The 21,790-nt window shown below is 42.9% G+C and overlaps 1 protein-coding gene across 1 annotated transcript; it reads right to left on the reverse strand.

The window, feature by feature from the left end:
* Window positions 1-7,046: 7,046 nt before the first annotated feature.
* LOC131951978 (uncharacterized) lies at window positions 7,047-8,537 on the reverse strand (the record flags this gene model as incomplete). The annotated part of the gene is made up of 2 exons (XM_059314449.1): window positions 8,119-8,537; window positions 7,047-8,015 (listed from the first exon to the last, which is right to left on the reverse strand). Coding segments are annotated over exons 1-2 (1,388 nt in total), but the record flags the coding sequence as incomplete, so codon positions are not given.
* Between the last annotated feature and the right edge of the window lie 13,253 nt (window positions 8,538-21,790).

The raw sequence follows: 21,790 nt of genomic DNA on the forward strand, positions 1-21,790 counted from the left end.
TGTGGTCTGACATTGTGGTCTCATTTTTAGTCTCACTTTTTGGCCTCACACTCTGGTCTGATATTGTGGTCTCACATTGTGGTCTGATATTGTGGTCTCACATTGTGGTCTCACACTGTAGTCTGATATTGTGGTCTCACATTGTGGTCTCACATTGTGGTCTCACATTGTGGTCTCACACTGTAGTCTGATATTGTGGTCTCACATGGTGGTCTCACATGGTGGTCTCACATGGTGGTCTCACATGGTGGTCTCACATGGTGGTCTCACACTGTGGTCTCACAATGTATTGTGACCCACCTGTTACCCCACGTCCGGTCAGTTGCTTAGCTTAAATAAATTCTTAGGTACCATCGGCAGTTGTCATGGTAACCAGGTCTGTTTATCACTTCAAGCCTAATCATAAGTCCTCTCCTTCCTCTACCTCCCCCCTCCCCACACGTCTTTACAAGGAAATATCAAACACTGTTCTAAGTAGATTACAAGAAACACAGCTGATTCGAAATCAGTTAAAAAATATAGACCTGGTTGTACACCCGTAGAATGTCTGTTCACCAACACATATCAAAACCCATCATGTGTGCATTTAAACTTTTTCCACACTGTGGTTTTTGGTTCATAAAAAAGTTTTTAAAAAGTAAAAAAAAACAAATTGCATCACATAATGCCAACCTTGTTCCAAACCCGCCGTATCCCCCCCCCCCCCCCCCACAAGATTACCATGTCGAACGTTTTACGACAACAAATTCTGTAGTTGCGCAAGATTTTTTGTAATAATGTTTACGATCATAACGAGATCATAAAATGTATGATTATATTGGCGGGGTATAATAATTTTATGATACGGTACTCCACCGCCCCCCCCCCCCTCTGCACTGACTCCAACATCTGACCTGGTATGCGGTTATGTTCTTGTGTGTGCGATCGTGCGTGTTCGTGTGTAGTGGAGGGGATGGTAATCATGTTTGATGTTTGTGTGTGTGTGTGTGTGTTTGTGGGAGGGGGGAAGTTTGGAGGGTAATTTTACAGGTAAACGGTTCCTTAGTGAACCAGGTGTATAAACTCATGTACGTCGATATTCTTGATGACACTGTAAATAACGTAAGACATAAAATCAACGGGCTAAATCCTAACTTTGCATATTCGGTGTAAGTTGCATATATTACAACTGACATCTTCAGGTATGGCATTATTAAATTTACAGGGTAGGCCGTAGTTGACGTCACTTCCGCCCCCTTACCCTCAACCCATTCTATCGACACGTCTTCTCAAAACGCCACGCCCTCTATATGATTATGATATTACAGTCTCACCCCCTCCGATATCTGAAACCCTTACGAAACCGGTGGGGGGGGGGGGGGGTGGTGGACACTGTTAAAAGCATATATTTCCTACATAAATTCAATTTCCAACACCGACCTACACAAAACCGACCCACACAATACCGACCCACACCATCGCCGAACCACACAACATAGACCCACACAACATAGACCCACACAACACATCCTATTTTGACGGCCTTTAAATGACAGGCAATATTCCTAGCAGCAGCAGTTATAAGAGCCATTAAATTCGCGGCTTTATTCTAATTTAAATCCAACTAATGAATCATTACCGTAGCTTAGCGCAGAGATTAGTTTGTTTTAATTATTAATTTAAAAAAAAGATTAACTTGCGTTTTAAACTTGACTTTTGTGGTGTTATTCTTCTGACATTGTCGTCATGCTTGACTGTCTGTCATTTGTCTGATGCTTGTATCATACCATACTGCCAGTGTCTGATGCTTGTATCATACCATACTGTCATTTGTCTGATGCTTGTATCATACCATACTGCCAGTGTCTGATGCTTGTATCATACCATACTGCCAGTGTCTGATGCTGGCTATCATGCCATACTGTCAGTCTTGTGTCATTTGTTTCCTAAACTCATACTCCATAAATAGAACAAAGGCTGTACAGAACAAAGCAAAAATTGCATGTTCTATAAATAAAAACCATCCGCAATTTGAAACAATCTATACTAAACGCTTCTTGCGTCATGATTTCTAGATGGTTCACAAGGTCGCTGTGACCTTGACCCCGTGAGAGAAAAATCCAAACGGTGATCGGAAGATTGATTTTAAATTGGCTGTAATTATCATCAGTTTTTTTTTTGCAAGCTGTTCAGAGATTTTTGTGTGTGCATTTGATTCGACAACAGCGCGATTGGCTGACAGCTTATTTACATGTGGCCTTGACCCCGCGACATCTCGTTAGCCTCGTGGGAGAGTGGCCAGGTTTTTCACTTAATGGGGCCAAAAAAGTAAATGGCTTTTGCCCATTTGTCCGTCTGGGTGTGCGTCTGTGTGTGCGTTGTTGTTGTGTATACTAATGGGTTATTTGTCCCTGGTCTAGACCTATGTTGTAATGATTGCAGATTGTTGTGATTGTAGCCCATGATTGTTGACTAATGTGATTGTAGATTGAGATTATGGAATGGAAAAGAGGGGGGAAAATCCATTTAATGGAGTAATAGTGGGGACACAATCTAAGAGGACCCTAATGGAATACATTGTCTTCTACAACTAAGTGCTAGTGTAAGTGTAAGTGCTAGCGTCAGTGTAAGTGGGTCCATAAGAAACAGAGGCAGATTATGGAAGAGAGGAAACTCAAGTGAGTTAGAGAGAGAGAGAGATAGAGAGATAGAGAGAGATAGATAGAGAGAGAGAGAGAGGAAACGTAAGGAGCTTGGAAGTTTGAGGCAGCAAGTTGAAAAGAGTTGGATGTTACCCTCTATCACGCCCCCCCCCCCCCTCTCTCCATGGTGAGGTGGGAAGGAGGGAGGGTTGTTGGAGGAGGGGTGACAGGTGGTTGGGAGGGCCTCCTATGGGGTGTGATCGAGAGAACAAGAGACTATGGTACCTGATCACTAAAGGTGGTTTGACCACCGTTGGTTCACATAAAACATTCACAGCCAGTTTGTTTTAAACACACTTTCCCTCGCTCTACAACATGGTCATGTGATGCGTCACATGAGTGGCTTCCCATGGCCTTGACCTGGTACTTTTACCTTTGACATTTCTTTTTGACATATCATTACATGATGTTTGGAACAATCGGGGGGGGGGGGGGAGGCATATTTTATACACTTCACACTTAAAACAATAGGCTTTCATCTAATAGAAATAGGTCTCCTTCAAATATCGCTCGATGTTGATATCTGTCTGTCCGTCTGTCTGTCCGTCTGTCCGTCCGTCCGTCCGTCCGTCCGTCTATCTGTCCGTCCGTCCGTCCGTCCGTCTGTCTGTCTGTCCGTCTGTCCGTCTGTCCGTCTTTCCGTCCGTCCGTCTGTCTGTCTGTCTGTCCTGCTAGTTTTTGTCCACTCTCAGATCAGTCTGTCTTTCTATCTCCACAATATCGGCAAAATATTTTCATAGCTAGCATCACAACAACTTGTTGTTTCGGAGAGAAAAACACAGACCGCCCCCACCCCCACACGTTATCAGGTGGTACCTAATTAAGTCATTAAGTCAAGGTCGTCTTGACTTCAACACTTGCCTGATTATGCCAGAACAGTTTGACCTTTGAACCCTTGACCGACACTTTGTTCCGAATGTCCTCGTCTTATTTCGTCAGCCAACCCTTGTTATACCACCACACCATCACACCACCACCACACCATCACAGTACACCATCACCAGCACCACTACCATCACCATCACCACCACCACCATCACCACCACCATTACCAGCACCATCACCAGCACCACCACCATCACCACCACCACCACCACAGCCATCACCATCACCATCACCACCACCCACCACAACAATTATTCAGACACTTTTAGTGCACTCAGACTCCCTTAAAGAAATTACATCAACCGATGACGTCACTATTGTCATGTGACCACCCCCCCCCTCCCCTTATAAGACCTATGTAACTGGTGACCCCACTCGTTACTGGTGATCAATACACGTGTAATTGCCGACCACTACAGCGGTAATTGAATCACTTACACGGTGATCACACTGGGAGCACTACGCTAGAACTCTCACTAGATGTAAGGACGTCCTTGGCCATTTAACACCTTCTTACCTCAGCTTTTTTTAAACACCCCCTCAATATTCACAGTATTTAACGCCCCTGCTTTTGTCAGCTATTACCCCTCCCCCCCTACCCACACACCTTTTCCTCATCTATTAACACCCCCAACCGTCATTTCGAAATCCATCAAACGTTCAAATTAATCCAGCTTTAAAAAAAATGTCTTTAAACAAGGACCGGGTTTTCCCAATAATTATTTACCGATATCAGAACGGCCTTTGTCGTGTTTAATACAATTTTTGTAACCCGCCAATCTTGATCAGCTCTTGAAGATGTTAATGACGCTCCTATCATCTTAAGAACATAATAGTTTTGCATCTTTACGACCAATTTCTCTCGATACATTACAAAAATGTGATGTCAAGAATGTGTGGCTACCTTTAAAAAAAAAATAAATTACAGCGGGCAACGACTTCCGCCTTGCTGTTGATGACGTCACAGTCTGTGAATTTTTCGACCTTGTAGCTTGTTCCAGCTTGGTTGGTTGGTCATAAATATTGGACCTTGTCCAGGGGGTCTAAACCTGGGTCGTTTGACCCTCGGATCGGATCATTAACAGACGATGTTGTCCAGGGGTTTTAAGTCTGGGTCGTTTGACCCACAGTTGTGGCCATTAACCCCTGTAGTCGGGGGTCGTTCATAGAGAATCCTACTTAGGGGACATAAAATTGAGGTGCTGGCCCGGGGGTCTCAGAATGTAAGACAAGCGGAGTGTGTGTGTGTGTGTGAGTGTGAGTCTGTGTGTATGAGTGTCCCTGTGTGTGTGTGAGTCTGTGTGTTTGAGTGTCTGTGTGTGTGTGTGAGTCTGTGTGTGTGAGTCTCTCTCTCTCTCTCTCTCTCTGCGAGTCTGTGTGTGTGTGTGTGTGTGTGTGTGTGAGTTGCGACTGAAGGTTTCAAAACTTTATTCTAAAATAGATGCAAATAGAGTGCCAGAAAGTAGGTCAGGTAAATGTTAAAAGGTGACACAACGACACCTGGCTGGTACATCTATCAGCTGATCGATTCTCTGAGAATTGGTACAACTCTAAATATAGACACACGGCACGTGACTTCAATAGAACATCGGGATGGTCAGGCCGTGGGGGTGGGTATGTGGGGGGGGGGGGGGAGAGGCTTGTGTAGGAGTGGCTCTACGTGGGATATTTATCTAAGGATAACATTTAAAAAATGATGGACCGTTGAACTAGAGATGGATGGATTCTCATTAATTCCGTCAAGTGGAAGCAGATAATGATTGAAATGACGTCATCAACATGTTATTTCTTTTTAAAAATAGTAATCCAACACCATTACGGAGAAATAAGCCGATTTAATTTGCATTTTATGGCCATTTTTTTTTTACTTTCTCACGGTTCGGTAACTAGCGAACACAAACAACCTACCACGTATCTTTTGGACGTTTTTTTGTATTGATTTAGGATTGCTGCTGATAGGATATATTTTTTAAAATCTGCTTGTCGTTCTGTGACTTGAAGTTGAATGTGATTGTGTTATGTCTAAAACATGTGTGGGATATCTGTAGCACTGGATGGGTGCGCGGACCTTTGACCACAGGTGCTTTGACCATAGGGGGTTTGACCACAGCGGAGCTTTGACCATAGGGGCTTTGACCATAGGGGGTTTGACCATAGCGGTGCTTTGACCATAGGGGGTTTGATCATAGGGGGTTTGACCATAGGGGGTTTGACCACAGGTGTTTTCTTAGCAGAGGGTCATTGATCACAGGTGGTCTATCAACTGGTGTTTGATCACAAGCGCTGTGTCCGGCTTTGATCATAGGTGTGATACAATTAACACGATTTTATACATGTTTCCTGATAGTACGTTAATAGAAATTAACATGTATTTAAAAAAAGCCAAGAACTATATTTTAGTCTCCACATAAAGGCTGGTGCTAGGCCTCATAAATTTATTTTAAATATAAATGAAACACAAATAATGCGACATATAACAAGTTTCACAAATAAATAATGTAGATGTACTTGAAAATACATAGCATATATAAAGGATAAAAAATGATACAAAACTTGCCAACAATATAGTCGAAGGTGTAATACATAAAATGGTTAACTAAATGACAGATGTGCTATAGCACGCAAATATGTCAGTACATCTGTTTGACCATATGTCTGGACAGCACGTTGTACTTTTTCGTGCAGCATCTTGTATCGCTTCTCAGTTGGGTAGCTTGCCCCTGCGACACCTTGCAAGAAAGTTGTCTTTTGCCGTGTGCAGTCTATCTGTAGACCTTCAAGGAAACGCCACATTGTTACGTGACTTCATTGGAGGAGAGACTGAAGACTGTAATGCCAACCTTCACAAATGTTATTTGTTCGTGCTACACCATCGCCAATCGTGTGCATTTGTTCTCTGTGTAGCCAAAACTCGTGGCCACGATACAACAAAGTTCTTTTACCTTTTTTCGACGTGCTATACTCTCCGAGATTCTCCATGGTTTTGACATAGAGTAGTTTAGATGACTTGTATTTATACATGATGATTTAACATATTATTACATCATGTCGAAATTTTAAATATAATTTAGCAACTTTTAAAATAAATCCTTACCATATATGGACAGCATTGGACAAACCACCTAAGATCAAAGACCCTATGTGGTCAAAACACCTGAGCTCAAAGACCCTATGATTAAAGCCGGACGCAGCGCTTGTGATCAAACACCCGTTGATAGACCACCTGTGATCAAACACCCGTTGACCACCTGTGATCAAACACCCGTTGATAGACCACCTGTGATCAAAGACCCTCTGCTGAGAAAACACCTGTGGTCAAACCCCCTATGGTCAAACCCCCTATGATCAAACCCCCTAGGGTCAAAGCACCGCTATGGTCAAAGCCCCGCTGTGGTCAAACCCCCTATGGTCAAAGCCCCTATGGTCAAAGGTCCGCTGTGGTCAAACCCCCTATGGTCAAACCCCCTATGATCAAAGCACCTGTGGTCAAAGGTCCTAGGACCCACTGGATGGGATATCTGTAGCACTGGATGGGATATCTGTAGCACTGGATGGGATATCTGTAGCACTAATGGGATATCTGTAGCACTGGATGGGATATCTGTAGCACTGGATGGGATATCTGTAGCACTGGATGGGATATCTGTAGCACTGGATGGGATATCTGTAGCACTAGATGGGATATCTGTAGCACATGATGGGATATCTGTAGCACATGATGGGATATCTGTAGCACATGATGGGATATCTGTAGCACTGGATGGGATATCTGTAGCACATGATGGGATATCTGTAGCACATGATGGGATATCTGTAGCACTGGATGGGATATCTGTAGCACATGATGGGATATCTGTACCACTGGATGGGATATCTATAGCACATGATGGGATATCTGTAGCACATGATGGGATATCTGTAGCACTGGATGGGATATCTGTAGCACTGGGTGGGATATCTGTAGCACTGGATGGGATATCTGTAGCACATGATGGGATATCTGTAGCACATGATGGGATATCTGTAGCACATGATGGGATATCTGTAGCACATGATGGGATATCTGTAGCACATGATGGGATATCTGTAGCACATGATGGGATATCTGTACCACTGGATGGGATATCTATAGCACATGATGGGATATCTGTAGCAATGGGTGGGATATCTGTAGCACTGGATGGGATATCTGTAGCACTGGATGGGATATCTGTAGCACATAATGGGATATCTGTAGCACATGATGGGATATCTGTAGCACTGGATGGGATATCTGTAGCATATGATGGGATATCTGTAGCACATGATGGGATATCTAAAGCACATGATGGGATATCTGTAGCACATGATGGGATATCTGTAGCACATGATGGGATATCTGTAGCACATGATGGGATATCTGTAGCACTGGATGGGATATCTGTAGCACTGGCTGGGATATCTGTAGCACTGGATGGTTATTGTAGCACTGGATCGGATATCTTAGCACATGATGGGATATCTGTAGCACATGATGGGATATCTGTAGCACTGGATGGGATATCTGTAGCACTAATGGGATATCTGTAGCACATGATGGGATATCTGTAGCACTGGGTGGGATATCTGTAGCACTAATGGGATATCTGTAGCACTGGATGGGATATCTGTAGCACTGGATGGGATATCTGTAGCACATGATGGGATATCTGTAGCACTGGATGGGATATCTGTAGCACATGATGGGATATCTGTAGCACATGATGGGATATCTGTAGCACATGATGGGATATCTGTAGCACTGGGTGGGATATCTGTAGCACATGATGGGATATCTGTAGCACATGATGGGATATCTGTAGCACTGGGTGGGATATCTGTAGCACATGATGGGATATCTGTAGCACATGATGGGATATCTGTAGCACTGGATGGGATATCTGTAGCACTAATGGGATATCTGTAGCACTGGATGGGATATCTGTAGCACATGATGGGATATCTGTAGCACTGGGTGGGATATCTGTAGCACATGATGGGATATCTGTAGCACATGATGGGATATCTGTAGCACTGGATGGGATATCTGTAGCACTGGATGGGATATTTGTAGCACTGGATGGGATATCTGTAGCACTGGATGGGATATCTGTAGCACTGGATGGGATATCTGTAGCACATGATGGGATATCTGTAGCACTGAATGGGATATCTGTAGCACTGTATGGGATATCTGTAGCACATGATGGGATATCTGTAGCACTAATGGGATATCTGTAGCACTGGATGGGATATCTGTAGCACTGGATGGGATATCTGTAGTACATGATGGGATATCTGTAGCACTAATGGGATATCTGTAGCACATGATGGGATATCTGTAGCACTGGATGGGATATCTGTAGCACTGGATGGGATATCTGTAGCACTGGATGGGATATCTGTAGCACTGGATGGGATATCTGTAGCACATGATGGGATATTTGTAGCACTGGATGGGATATCTGTAGCACTAATGGGATATCTGTAGCACTGGATGGGATATCTGTAGCACATGATGGGATATCTGTAGCACTAATGGGATATCTGTAGCACATGATGGGATATCTGTAGCACTGGATGGGATATCTGTAGCACTGGATGGGATATCTGTAGCACTGGATGGGATATCTGTAGCACTGGATGGGATATCTGTAGCACTGGATGGGATATCTGTAGCACTGGATGGGATATCTGTAGCACTAATGGGATATCTGTAGCACTGGATGGGATATCTGTAGCACATGATGGGATATCTGTAGCACTAATGGGATATCTGTAGCACATGATGGGATATCTGTAGCACTGGATGGGATATCTGTAGCACATGATGGGATATCTGTAGCACTGGGTGGGATATCTGTAGCACTGGATGGGATATCTGTAGCACTGGGTGGGATATCTGTAGCACTGGGTGGGATATCTAAAGCACATGATGGAATATCTGACCAAGCACTTTGCTTGCCGCACTTGAATACAATTACAAAGATCGAGTTTCAAAATATCTGTTATTTTAATCACATTTTTTAATCACAGCCACGGAATCGATTCCAGTAATTAGATTTGTCGGAAACCAATTTCTGGTGCGTATGTACTGCATAGGAGGGTCACAGATAGAGGGTGTGTGTGTGTGGGGGGGGTGTTCTTTAAGTGGGAGAGGTCATGAATGATCTAGGGGTCGGACATGTGTGTAGTGGAGAAAGATTTGTATTGGTGTCAGAAATTAGTGAAGCGAGAATCGTCAGAAGTTGGTTAACATGACGATAATGTTGGGACGTGATCACGTGATACAACCATGTGATCAGAAAAGTGGTACAGGCACGTGATAGAACGTGACAAAAATGCTTATGTTCACAGGTTTACAACAGCTGACAGTTGAAATGTGAACTTCCGTTTCACGCGTCACAGCACAGCTGATATGCTCAGCTAAATACCGTACCCAGCAAGATTTATTTAAAAGTTAGAGGTTTTGTTGAATTCACTTCTAGCTCAGACCTGGACCCGAACCTACGACCTAGGTGGCCTACGTCACTTCCTAATCCACTGGGGAAACATGTATACAAAAATTTCCTTTCTAAAATCTCATCTTAAAGACCCCCCCCCCCCCCCCATATGCAGAAATCTCCCCTTTTAGATGGGATTTTAGAAAGGAGATTTCTGTATACTGGGGGTGGGGGGTATACAGACATCTCCTTTCTAAACCCCCATCCTAAAGTTGATAAAAACGGCTGTGGCAAGCGTCCTGTTTACCAAATGTTTTCATCCAATAAAACAAGTTCATATCTCCCTAGAGTTGTCTAGCACTTGACTTAAAAGTTACCTCCCTTGATTTTCTCACGTGAAAAATGTTCAACATGGCGGGGTTATCTTCTCCCTGTGTTATCTTATGCAATCGTTTTTTTTTTCTTGCTTTATATTTCTTTAAAAAAATATTCGCTTCAAGTACATACACGAATGTTTAAAAACCCGGAGTAAACAAAATCTTTCATTAAACCATTGAATTCTGTGTACTGATCCTGTTGTAGGGAACAGACAATAACAACAAACTCGGACATGGACACACAAACTGACCAATAGCCACACAATAGCCACACAATAGCCACACACAAACAGTGTAATCACTGGGACCAAGGCCCGCTACTCCTGTTTGATTTCGGAGTTTTCATTCCCTTACGGGTTGCTGTCCCCAGTTAACGAGCTTCGCCTGCCCGGTGATTCGAACTCGGGACTTTTCGGGTTACAACAAAACACACCCCCACCCGACCACGCCGACAGGTAGGACGGCCAAAACCTGTCAACTGGAATCTTCTGGAATGTTCTGATCCAACTACAAGTTTGGGGTCAGGAGAGATCTGTTCTAGAACATCAATTTCCCGTGTTTCGTGAATCCACGTCTCGTCTCGCCTTCTGTTCTGATCGATATCTTTAAAACCACGAGATGTTAGACATTCTTTTAACTGTAAGTTTGCTGGAAGGTTGTGGTGGGACTGTGAATGTTTAACTTGTCAAGGTTTGGCTTCATGCAACACACATCGATCTTGTCACGCTTATATTATCCTTGTTATTTCTGTGTTCTTTGTTATTTCCGTGTTCATAAGATGGCTTTATATGATATTATCACATTACCTCACCATAAGATTACCTCACCATCACTTTATGTTTCGTAACATATCACTTAGAACATAAAGTCTGTATATGTCCCACCTCCAACCAGTTCATATGACCCTCGACCCATCCCCCACCAGTTAAAAAGACCCAACCCCCAACAGTTTATATGACCCACGACCCATCCCCCACCAGTTAAAATGACCCAACCCCCAACAATTTATATAACCCCCCCCCCCCACCGGTGGGAGGTGGGTTATAAATAGATGGCTGGTGGGGTGTAGGTCAAATAAACTGGCCAGGGGTGGGTTTTGACTTTATCGACCTAACAGTGTGCCAATTTACAGGGTGTTGTTTTCACCTAATTGTGTGTGGGGGGTGGGGGGGGGGGGTGGGACTAGGTTGAGGAGAAAGGAAATCAGGTCGTGTCGTGGGTTTTGAAAAAATTCCACAGGGAACTTGAAATAAAATTACCGTCTGCTGGTGGGGAAATGGTGACCAGATTTTGTTAATGCTGCATAGTCAGCAGAGCCTCACAACACCCCGCCAGTTTGACCCCCACCCCCCCCCCCCCCCAGTCTGACCACCCCCACAAGATAAAACTAGTTTAATACCAGCTACCTCCGGCACCTTTTAAAAACAAACCTTTCAGTACTGCAGCTTTAAATTAATAATTCGATTAATTATTAGTCCTAAATGTCGTGTGGCAAGCCATTACAGCCTTCCATTACCTCCCTTCCTGCTAGTCTGTGTAGAGCAGGGGACTTAACTCTTTGAACAACTTCCTTGACGCTGTTTACATTTTGTTAATCTCGCCCAGACATGAGCAAAGCCGCCAATAGCTGGACCGGGATTCCCCGCTCGTGACGTCAGGGACTCACGAAATCATGAGGGTGAAAAAAGAAACAATTTTTTTGTGCTTTAAAAAAAAATTTCTCCACCCTTAGAAACTGTAACTAGTTAATTATATAAATTAATTATATAAATACTTGGAAGTATTCAAAATATGCAACTGCAAAATATAATCCAAATTAGGATGGTTCTTATTTTTTTTTTTTAAGTAAAAAGATCATTGCCTTAACCGTGCCTTAACGTAACCAGATTTAATGTTATTAAAATCTAAAAGGCTATAATTGCTCTACACTGGAGTTTCACCCCACTCTGTACAGTAATACCGCCTATTGTCATTGGTCAAACAGACTTGCTCAGGATTTGCTCATATATTTTTTAAAAAATGAAGTGAACATTCTGTAGCAGTAATGCATATTTTTGATTGAATCTTTTTTTAACATTACGTAAAGTGCACAGCGACATTTAAAAAAAAAAAAATTTCTGTCCATTTTTTAGTTTTTGTTCGAGGAAATCAATTCGACATTTTTGTCCGGCGCTCAACCGGTTTGCTGTTTTTTTTCCCCTGATTTCTGACCGGATATGAAATGATGTGTTTAGTTTTCCGGTCTCCCTGTCCGGATGATTATTCCTATGTCCGATTGTTCTCATGTCCGACTGGTTAAACTAATGTCCGGGTTGGTCGAAATGTCCGACTGACCCTGCTCGAGGATTGTCCCTGGCGGGCACAGGGTGTGTGGACATGGGGGGGGGGGGGGTAATTTGACGCGAGGGTGTGGGGGAGCAGCGACTCTCAGAGCTCCATTGTACTCGCTCTGGGCCAGTGACGCTCCTGACTGGCTCTAAGATTGCTGGAATTATTCACTGACCAATGGCTCCAATTACCGTCTGTCGAGTACAGCCACTCACTCACGTATTACTCATCCATCACTCACTCACATCCATCACTCAACACACCCTCATCACACCCCTATCACTCACTCATCACTCACCATTCCCTGATCACTCAACACACGCCATTACCATCTAAACCTACCCAGCCTCCACTAGATCAAACCACCCACCACACCAAACCCCCCCCCCCCCTCCCGCCCCACCAGAATGCTTGAATCATTTTATGACGTCATCAGCGCCAAGTGACGTCACACTCACCGTGAAATAAGTCCAAGTGTAGGCGTGGATAATTTACCACCCTAATTATTTTAAAATCGTCGTCTTTAATTGGCGCTGATTTACCTCACCACCCCCCCCCCCCCCCGACTGTAAGTTATCATTAATTTAATTTCGTTTTCCGCTTGACTAGTCATTTCTTCTGTGGACAAGGTTCGGCTTTTTGACGAGCTATTGTAAATATTGATCCTGTAGACCCCCCCCCCCCCGATTGTTTTAAACGACTGACCCCTTTTCTTAGTGCTGTCCTGATTTCACTGCTTACCTTGACCTAATTATTTCACCCCGTGAAGTTAAGTGCGTGTGTGAAATTAGACGGTTCACGCCCCCCCCCTCCCCCCTAGTCAGATCGCCGATCAAGCATGAAGATTTAGTCACGGTCTCCAGCCCGCTCAACAAGGCGGGGAGGTAACTAGGACTAGACTGACGTCATGGCCATGTCGTCTGCAATAAAAAACTAACGCGACGTGACACAACCAGGCAGGACGTGACACTAGGAGACGTGACACTAGGAGACGTGACACCATCAGACCGTGTTTCGTCTGCCCAGCCCAGAGTTGGGCGTTCTAGGGTTAATACACAACTTGTGTCAACACCGCTGTTCTAGGGTTAATAAAAGAACTTGTGTCAACACCGCTGTTCTAGGGTTAATACAAAACTTGTGTCAACACCGCTGTTCTAGGGTTAATACACAACTTGTGTCAACACCGCTGTTCTAGGGTTAATAAAAGAACTTGTGTCAACACCGCTGTTCTAGGGTTAATACAAAACTTGTGTCAACACCGCTGTTCTAGGGTTAATAAAAGAACTTGTGTCAACACCGCTGTTCTAGGGTTAATACAAAACTTGTGTCAACACCGCTACTCGAGTGTTAATCTGAGCTTATATCAACTGCACACTATTGGGTTAACATTGAGCTGACTTGTTCAATGGCTCACATTTTCTTACATCACAGGTAAGTTAATTTAAAATATTTTTTAATCAAGTACTTAATTAAAGTTTTGGTTTAAACCAACATAAAAACAAGAAATAGGACAATATTTATGATGGTATCGATTTTTTTTCAAACCGGTATCACCGTTAGGGTTAGTTAATTTAGTTATATGATTAGGGTTATCGCTTAAGTATTCATTTGGACCTGTTATTGGTTAAGGTCAAGTGTGGGATTTTGAACATTGTCATCGGTAGGTGTTAAATTGAGGTTAGAGTCAGAGTTTAATTAACAATAAAATCTATCGAATCACACAAGTAAACCTAGTTATAACACCTAAACATGAACAATCTAACTAACAGTACAATCGGCCGGCTTGTAAGACTTTATTCACATAATGTAGAGGGGGGGGGGGGGACGTTGACATTTAGAGCGTTTTATATTTGATAAGTACCTGCCCTGTCAATCAATGGCAACCGTCGTTTGTGTGGTGTAATTAGGCAGGTAATTACCTGCAGTCGGTGACGTCAGGGAATACGTGTTTAAAGTTATTGAGACGGGAGCGAAGGGAGATAATTGAAATGTGTCGCAGTGATTACAACATGAATGGTAAGCCCGGGGGGGGGGGGGGTAGAGACGTTAGAAGGTGTTATTGGGTGGGGGATACTCAGTTGTGAGAGGTGTGGGGGGGGGGGGCGTTACTCTACACTCCATCAACGTGTGAGGTGGGGGGATAGGTTGAATCGAATGGTACTCAAACGAGGACGGGGTAACTAGCTATAGAGCCCGTTTGTGTAATATCTAACCGTGCCCACAAGCTGAAGTCTGTGAATGGCAAAGTTTATTCCCATACAAACATTTTATTTGATACTCAAATGATCTGCACATATTGCTATACAACCACACAAATACTGATACTGGTACTCAAAGGATCTACACCTATTGCTATACAAACACACAAATACTGATACTAGTACTCAAATGATCTACACATATTGCTATACAAACATACAAATACTATACTGATACTCAAATGATCTACACATATTGCTATACAAACATACAAATACTGATACTGGTACTCAAATGATCTACACATATTGCTATACAAACATACAAATACTGATACTGGTACTCAAAGGATCTACACATATTGCTATACAAACATACAAATACTGATACTGGTACTCAAAGGATCTACACATATTGCTATACAAACATACAAATACTGATACTGATACTCAAATGATCTACACATATTGCTATACAAACACACACATACTGATACTGGTACTCAAATGATCTACACCTATTGCTATACAAACACACAAATACTGATACTGGTACTCAAATGATCAACACCTACACCCATCTGCCTCTAGTCCTACAGATACCCACCTAATGCCACGTCGACATCTAATATCTACCTCACGACTTATTACCACTACGACTAACTTATTCCCTTGCTATTTTCCGGATTTTTATTCATCATCACTCTTCACGTTCTACGATCACGTGACTCCGATCAATCAGCCGTGACTATTGTTCTCGCTTCTGATTGGTTCCTACAGACCAACCAATAGTTTTCTGCGCTATCTGACCTAATTTCCTACTTAACCTAGTTTTAAAGTAACATTTGAAGTTGCGTCATCTTAGAGGGGATGGGTAGGGACGTCATTGGGAGAGGGGATGGGTAGGGACGTCATTGGGAGAGGGGACGTCAAGAAAAATGGATCTACGGACATGCTGAGTAGGGTCAACTGGTTATTAAAGGGGTTATGGGGACAAAAGGGGGGTCTGTTACATGTCACGAGTAGGTCAGAAACCCCTGCTAGACTACCTTTGGGGAGGGGGGGGGGGTCTAAGCTAGGCTACGTCAGAGGGGTCTGTTAGTAGAGAAGTTGTGACTTGATGTTTCGCAGACGATGGATGAATTGTATCTTACACTGCAGGTGAATCAAGTGATCGAATCAGTTAGCCATTGATATCTGATTTCATGATGTTCCGCTCAAATAATATCAAAATTGTGGCTTGTAAGAAATAGGAGTAAAGATACCGTAACTGGTGGTGGATAGGGCAGACCCTTAGAACACAAGTTGATGTGGAACTCAAAGGAAAAGAGGGAGTGTGTGTGTGTAAGGGGAAGGGGGGGGACCAAAGATTTGTATAGAGGAGATGAATGAGGCTGGCTTTTCGTGGATTCAGTTTAAATGTGGCAACAAAACGTGGTCGTTGACAAAGTTGATGTCGAGGTTCTGTGCCCTCACGGAGAAAAATAAAAATAAGAAAAAGCTTGTAAGATTGTGGATAGTCGTGTGGCATTTAGATTCCTTTCCGTATCCTGGATTAACATTTCGCAAACACATTTCTTCGCATTCTAAAGGTTTTCACCCCACCCCCACCCCTCTCGTTCTACCACCCGCCCCTTCCCCCCCCCCCCACCAACACGATAGAAGGAGAAGTAATCACCAAGGGAGTTAATGAGCTATATTTATTTTATCGATATATCTTTTTAACCACGTCACACTAAAGCTGAGCCAAACAAAGAAATGTAATTTAACTAACTAGGAATTACGACAGCCAGAGGCTTACATCAATGTAATTTAACTAACTAGGAATTACGACAGTCAGAGGCTTACATCAATGTAATTTAACTAACTAGGAATTACGACAGTCAGAGGCTTACATCAATGTAATTTAACTAACTAGGAATTACGACAGTCAGAGGCTTACACCAATGTAATTTAACTAACTAGGAATTACGACAGTCAGAGGCTTACATCAATGTCTGTAAAAAATATTAAAGTTCCGTTTTGTTGACTTGTGTGATATTTGAATAAGGCTTCTCCTATTTTCTCTCCCCCCCCCCCCCCCCATCACCTCCCGACATTATATTGAATAGTTTGTACCGGTTAGCCGTTGGGTTCAATACGTCACTGACAGCCGGGCGCCGGTTGAACTACGGCTTCCAGAGCCGTCCTGCTCCTGTGTGGGCTACTGTGGCGGCTGACAGACGCCAGACGATACTTTAGTACGTCGTCTGTCGTCTGTCGTCTGGCGTCAGGAAATGCTACAACGGTTTCACTGTACTCATATTTTTGCTGTCACGTGATTTTTTTTTTTTTTTATTGGTAGAGACATTTTATTTATAGGCTAGACGATAAATAGGGCAATCTTCTTTAGAGGGTTAGCTGAAAATGCCCGTGTTTGTTTATTAATTACTTGAAGAAAATGTACACGATTTGAGTTTTTTATGTGATTTAATGTGATTGTTGGTTCGGCAAAAGTTTAGAAATAGATCTAGTAGGAGGGTGACAAAATAAGACTTGTATACACTTTTGAGATATTATCATGGAGATATTCAACTTTTCCAATGCGATTGTGTCGAATATTTCAACAGATTCTAGTTTGAGATAATTAGCCGGCGAGTTTAGACCAATCAAACATCGCGATACATGTGACGTTAACATCAACCAGAGTATTCACATATTTGAAAGTGTAGAGTCCCGTGTGAATAGTGTATTCACACCTCACCCCACCAGGTAGGTGAACATTTCCACATGACCCAGTGATCGATCTGTTAGCTGATTTGTTTGCCGTATGCTTGCTGTATGCTTGCTGTATGCTGCTGTCTGTTGCTGTATGCTTGTTGTATCTTGCTGTCTTTTGCTGCATGCTTGCTGTCTTTTGCTGTATGCTTGCTGTATGCTTGCTGTATGCTTGTTGTATCTTGCTGTCTTTTGCTGTATGTTGCTGTATGCTTGCTGTATGTTGCTGTATGCTTGCTGTATGTTGCTGTATGCTTGCTGTATGTTGCTATTTGTTTGCTGCATGCTGTTGTCTGTAGCTGTATGTTGCTGTATGCTGCCTTACGCTTGCTGTATGCTTGCTGTATGTTGCTGTCTGTAGCTGTATGTTGCTGTATGCTGCTGTATGCTTGCTGTATGTTTCTGTATGCTTGCTGTCTGTTGTGGTATGGTTGCTGTATGTTGTGGTATGGTTGCTGTATGTTGTGGTATGCTTGCTGTATGCTTGCTGTATGTTGCTGGATGCTTGCTGTATGTTGTGGTATGGTTGCTGTATGTTGTGGTATGGTTGCTGTATGCTTGCTGTATGTTTCTGTATGCTTGCTGTCTGTTGTGGTATGGTTGCTGTATGTTGTGGTATGGTTGCTGTATGTTGTGGTATGCTTGCTGTATGCTTGCTGTATGTTGCTGGATGCTTGCTGTATGTTGTGGTATGGTTGCTGTATGTTGTGGTATGGTTGCTGTATGCTTGCTGTATGTTTCTGTATGCTTGCTGTCTGTTGTGGTATGGTTGCTGTATGTTGTGGTATGGTTGCTGTATGTTGTGGTATGCTTGCTGTATGCTTGCTGTATGTTGCTGGATGCTTGCTGTATGTTGTGGTATGGTTGCTGTATGTTGTGGTATGGTTGCTGTATGCTTGCTGTATGTTGCTGGATGCTTGCTGTATGTTGTGGTATGGTTGCTGTATGTTGTGGTATGCTTGCTGTATGCTTGCTGTATGTTGCTGGATGCTTGCTGTATGTTGTGGTATGGTTGCTGTATGTTGTGGTATGGTTGCTGTATGCTTGCTGTATGTTGCTGGATGCTTGCTGTATGTTGTGGTATGGTTGCTGTATGTTGTGGTATGCTTGCTGTATGCTTGCTGTATGTTGCTGGATGCTTGCTGTATGTTGTGGTATGGTTGCTGTCTGTTGTGGTATGGTTGCTGTATATTGTTATATGCTTGTTTATGATTGGTAGTTGGTGTCATGACCACATTTTAATGTAAAGATGTTTTATTTTTAGATTCGAATTTCGTGCTGTCTGTCAACGCTGTCTGTCAACGCTGTCTTCTCTTCTGTCTTTCACCCACATGGTTAATATCTGCTGTCTTTGTTTAAAGTTTAACACATCAAAACGAAGCTAATTACATACAAGTCTAGGTATTTTTTTTTACACTTCCGTCGTTTCTATTTAGTTTTAGGCTGTAGCATACAAACAAGGGAAAACCCAAGGAGGGAGGGTGGTGGGGGAGGGGGGGGGGGAGGGTGGTCGTCGAACATAATTGGACACTTCCTACAAGAAAATAGAAAAAAGTAAAACGAAAAGGGAGGGGGGGGGTGGATTTCCCGATTATTGCTTGCTATAACTTGACTACCAGTTACCTGCAATCATGATCGACCATTGCCTGAGTACACAGGTAACCTGAGCCGACACACCTGCACGGTTTAACACGCAGCGACAAGGGGGACAACGCGTGTTGCCCCACCACCGACTAAACGAAAACATCAAAAGTGTATTGTTGACAATCAAAAATGTATTGACCCCCCCCCCCCTCCCCCACCAATAAAATCAACGCTGTATGCAAACACGACCACGTAAGCAGTAAGTCGGGACCATTGACGAACACCTGTTGTACAACATTTTATTGACTGTATGCAAATATAAGCAATTCCCAACCCCCCGTAGTCTGACAGTAAAAGGTTGCAAGCTATGGAATAATGTGCACAGTTTATAGGTCACCTGATGTATTTAGGCTATCGATATATCGATCTCTATAAGAAATCAGTGTATGTTAAAGACGAAGGCGGAATAAACGAACAAAGAACGTTTCTTCGTGGGCGCTTACGTATAAAATTTAATTTTCACGTTTCGTTTTTATTCTGATCGCTTCCCTTGATTAACATTCCGCAAACACATTTCTAAATAGATCTAGATCTAGTGCATTTGGGAAATTTACGATTGGCCCTATTCAAAATTCAGATTTTTTTCCCTGTGGAATAAAGTTTTTGTATAAAGACAAATATACGTTTTATACATCGATAACGCTTGCCATGAGTGTTGTGGGCTAACATTTCTGCCATCTAAAATGACGAGTTTAACGAGATTGGAAATCCGTAAATTGTTGAATAATCGATCCGCTTTAAACAGCGCGAGCCATCTAGTTAGGTCACTTGGCGAGTGACGTCACAAAGGTCGTAGTTAGCATATTCAAGTGCAAAACTGCGGGGTCTCAAGGATAAACAATGCACGTTTACACAGGAAGTGACGTCAGTTTCTAAATTTAGAATGTATTGATAGATACACCGCCCGTGGTTTATTTATGGGAGAAAACCGATTTGGGGACAACTCACACCAAGGGGACGAAACTCCACACCCGCTGTAAGTAACAAGGTTTGTTTAAAGTTTCCTACGTCAGCTCTGACGTCACTATCGGGGCCGATTCGTTTCCTATGTAGGAGATTCGTGATTTCCTTTATCGATAATTTAATTCCTCGCTACACAAAACAAAATTTTAATTAAGGTAAAAGCCTACAATTTCGAAATACCCCAAAAAATCTCAAATATCCGATGGTCCAAATATCCGATTGTCCAAATATTAAAATCTAAATGTTCTAACTTTACAAAAACAAAAATAGAATGACAATTCATTATCTTTACTCAGTCAACCATAGAATACCCTAGTTTAACCCTCACCCACCCCACCCTGTCCTCGATCTACTTGCCTCTCCTAACCTGCTAACATTATTAATTATGTGTGAGTGCTAAAGCCTCACCACCTTAATTAATAATTTAATTTTGACTTGAATTAGACGTTTGAATACGCTGGCCATTTGACTGACCTGAACCTTAGATCAGCCTCAACCATAGAATAACGCCGTATGACCTCTGACCTTGAATGCGACCTTCAACCCCCCAACCCCCATGCATGTTCACACTTATGCCAGTACTCACGTTTCAATCAATCTTGTTGTACCGAGGGCTAGTTGAGGCGTGAGTAACACGGTTAGTTCCCCTAGTAGAGCAAGTTGTTTAGTCTAGTGGGTCATAAACCCCAGCTACCTGTGATTGTGCCGGCATTCTCACCTGCCAGGGTGAGCTGTCACAGGTAGAAAACATACGGGAGCCACGTGATTAGCTTGTCGTCTTAAAATAATTGGTTTACATTGGGGGGAAAAAGTCCCCCCCCCCCCCTTCAGTATCCTGATATATTCTGCTTTTGCCCAAGTTAGAATCTACGTGCAGGATAAAACGGTGGGGATAAATAAATGGTGGGAGTTTTTTTTAAATTGTGGGAATTTAAAAAATGGTGTTGAAGTTCGAGATGAAAATTGTATGTACCTTGTCGTCCAACATACTCTCCATTTCAGTCTCTGCTATTGTCACATTTTTTGTTCGATTTGAAGGCCCAATAACTTTTGTGGTCGGCGCTTCAAAACCAGGCGAAGCACACTTCGTCTTGTGTGTGTGTGGGGGGGGGGGGGGGGGGGCTTTAATAGAACAGCACATTAAAAAGTGCTGAGTTGTGATTTAGTGTTTGCTCGTGTGTCACGTGACTGTCGTTGGGTCGTGACCTCATTAGGGTGTGTGTAAACATTGTTTTGTTGAGTGAATTGTGGTCAGTGATCTCTACACGTCTAGACCTGAGTCTAAGCCGCTTGATTTCCTGGTTTAGCTTGAAATGTGTGTGCTAAGTGTTGCTGAATAAATCTTTAGATTTTACACTAGACGAGTACGATTCTCGAACAAGTATAGTAAGTTTAATGTAGTAGTAATGAACTCGATACACTGACTGACATTTGTGCTTAGTTATGTTTTATGTGTTTACAGTTAAATTATCTGACTTATAACCTTATATCTTTTC

This window comes from Physella acuta, unplaced genomic scaffold (assembly GCF_028476545.2).
Source record: "Physella acuta isolate Inbredline_101_S28 unplaced genomic scaffold, ASM2847654v3 ptg000841l, whole genome shotgun sequence".
Taxonomy (NCBI): domain Eukaryota; kingdom Metazoa; phylum Mollusca; class Gastropoda; family Physidae; genus Physella; species Physella acuta.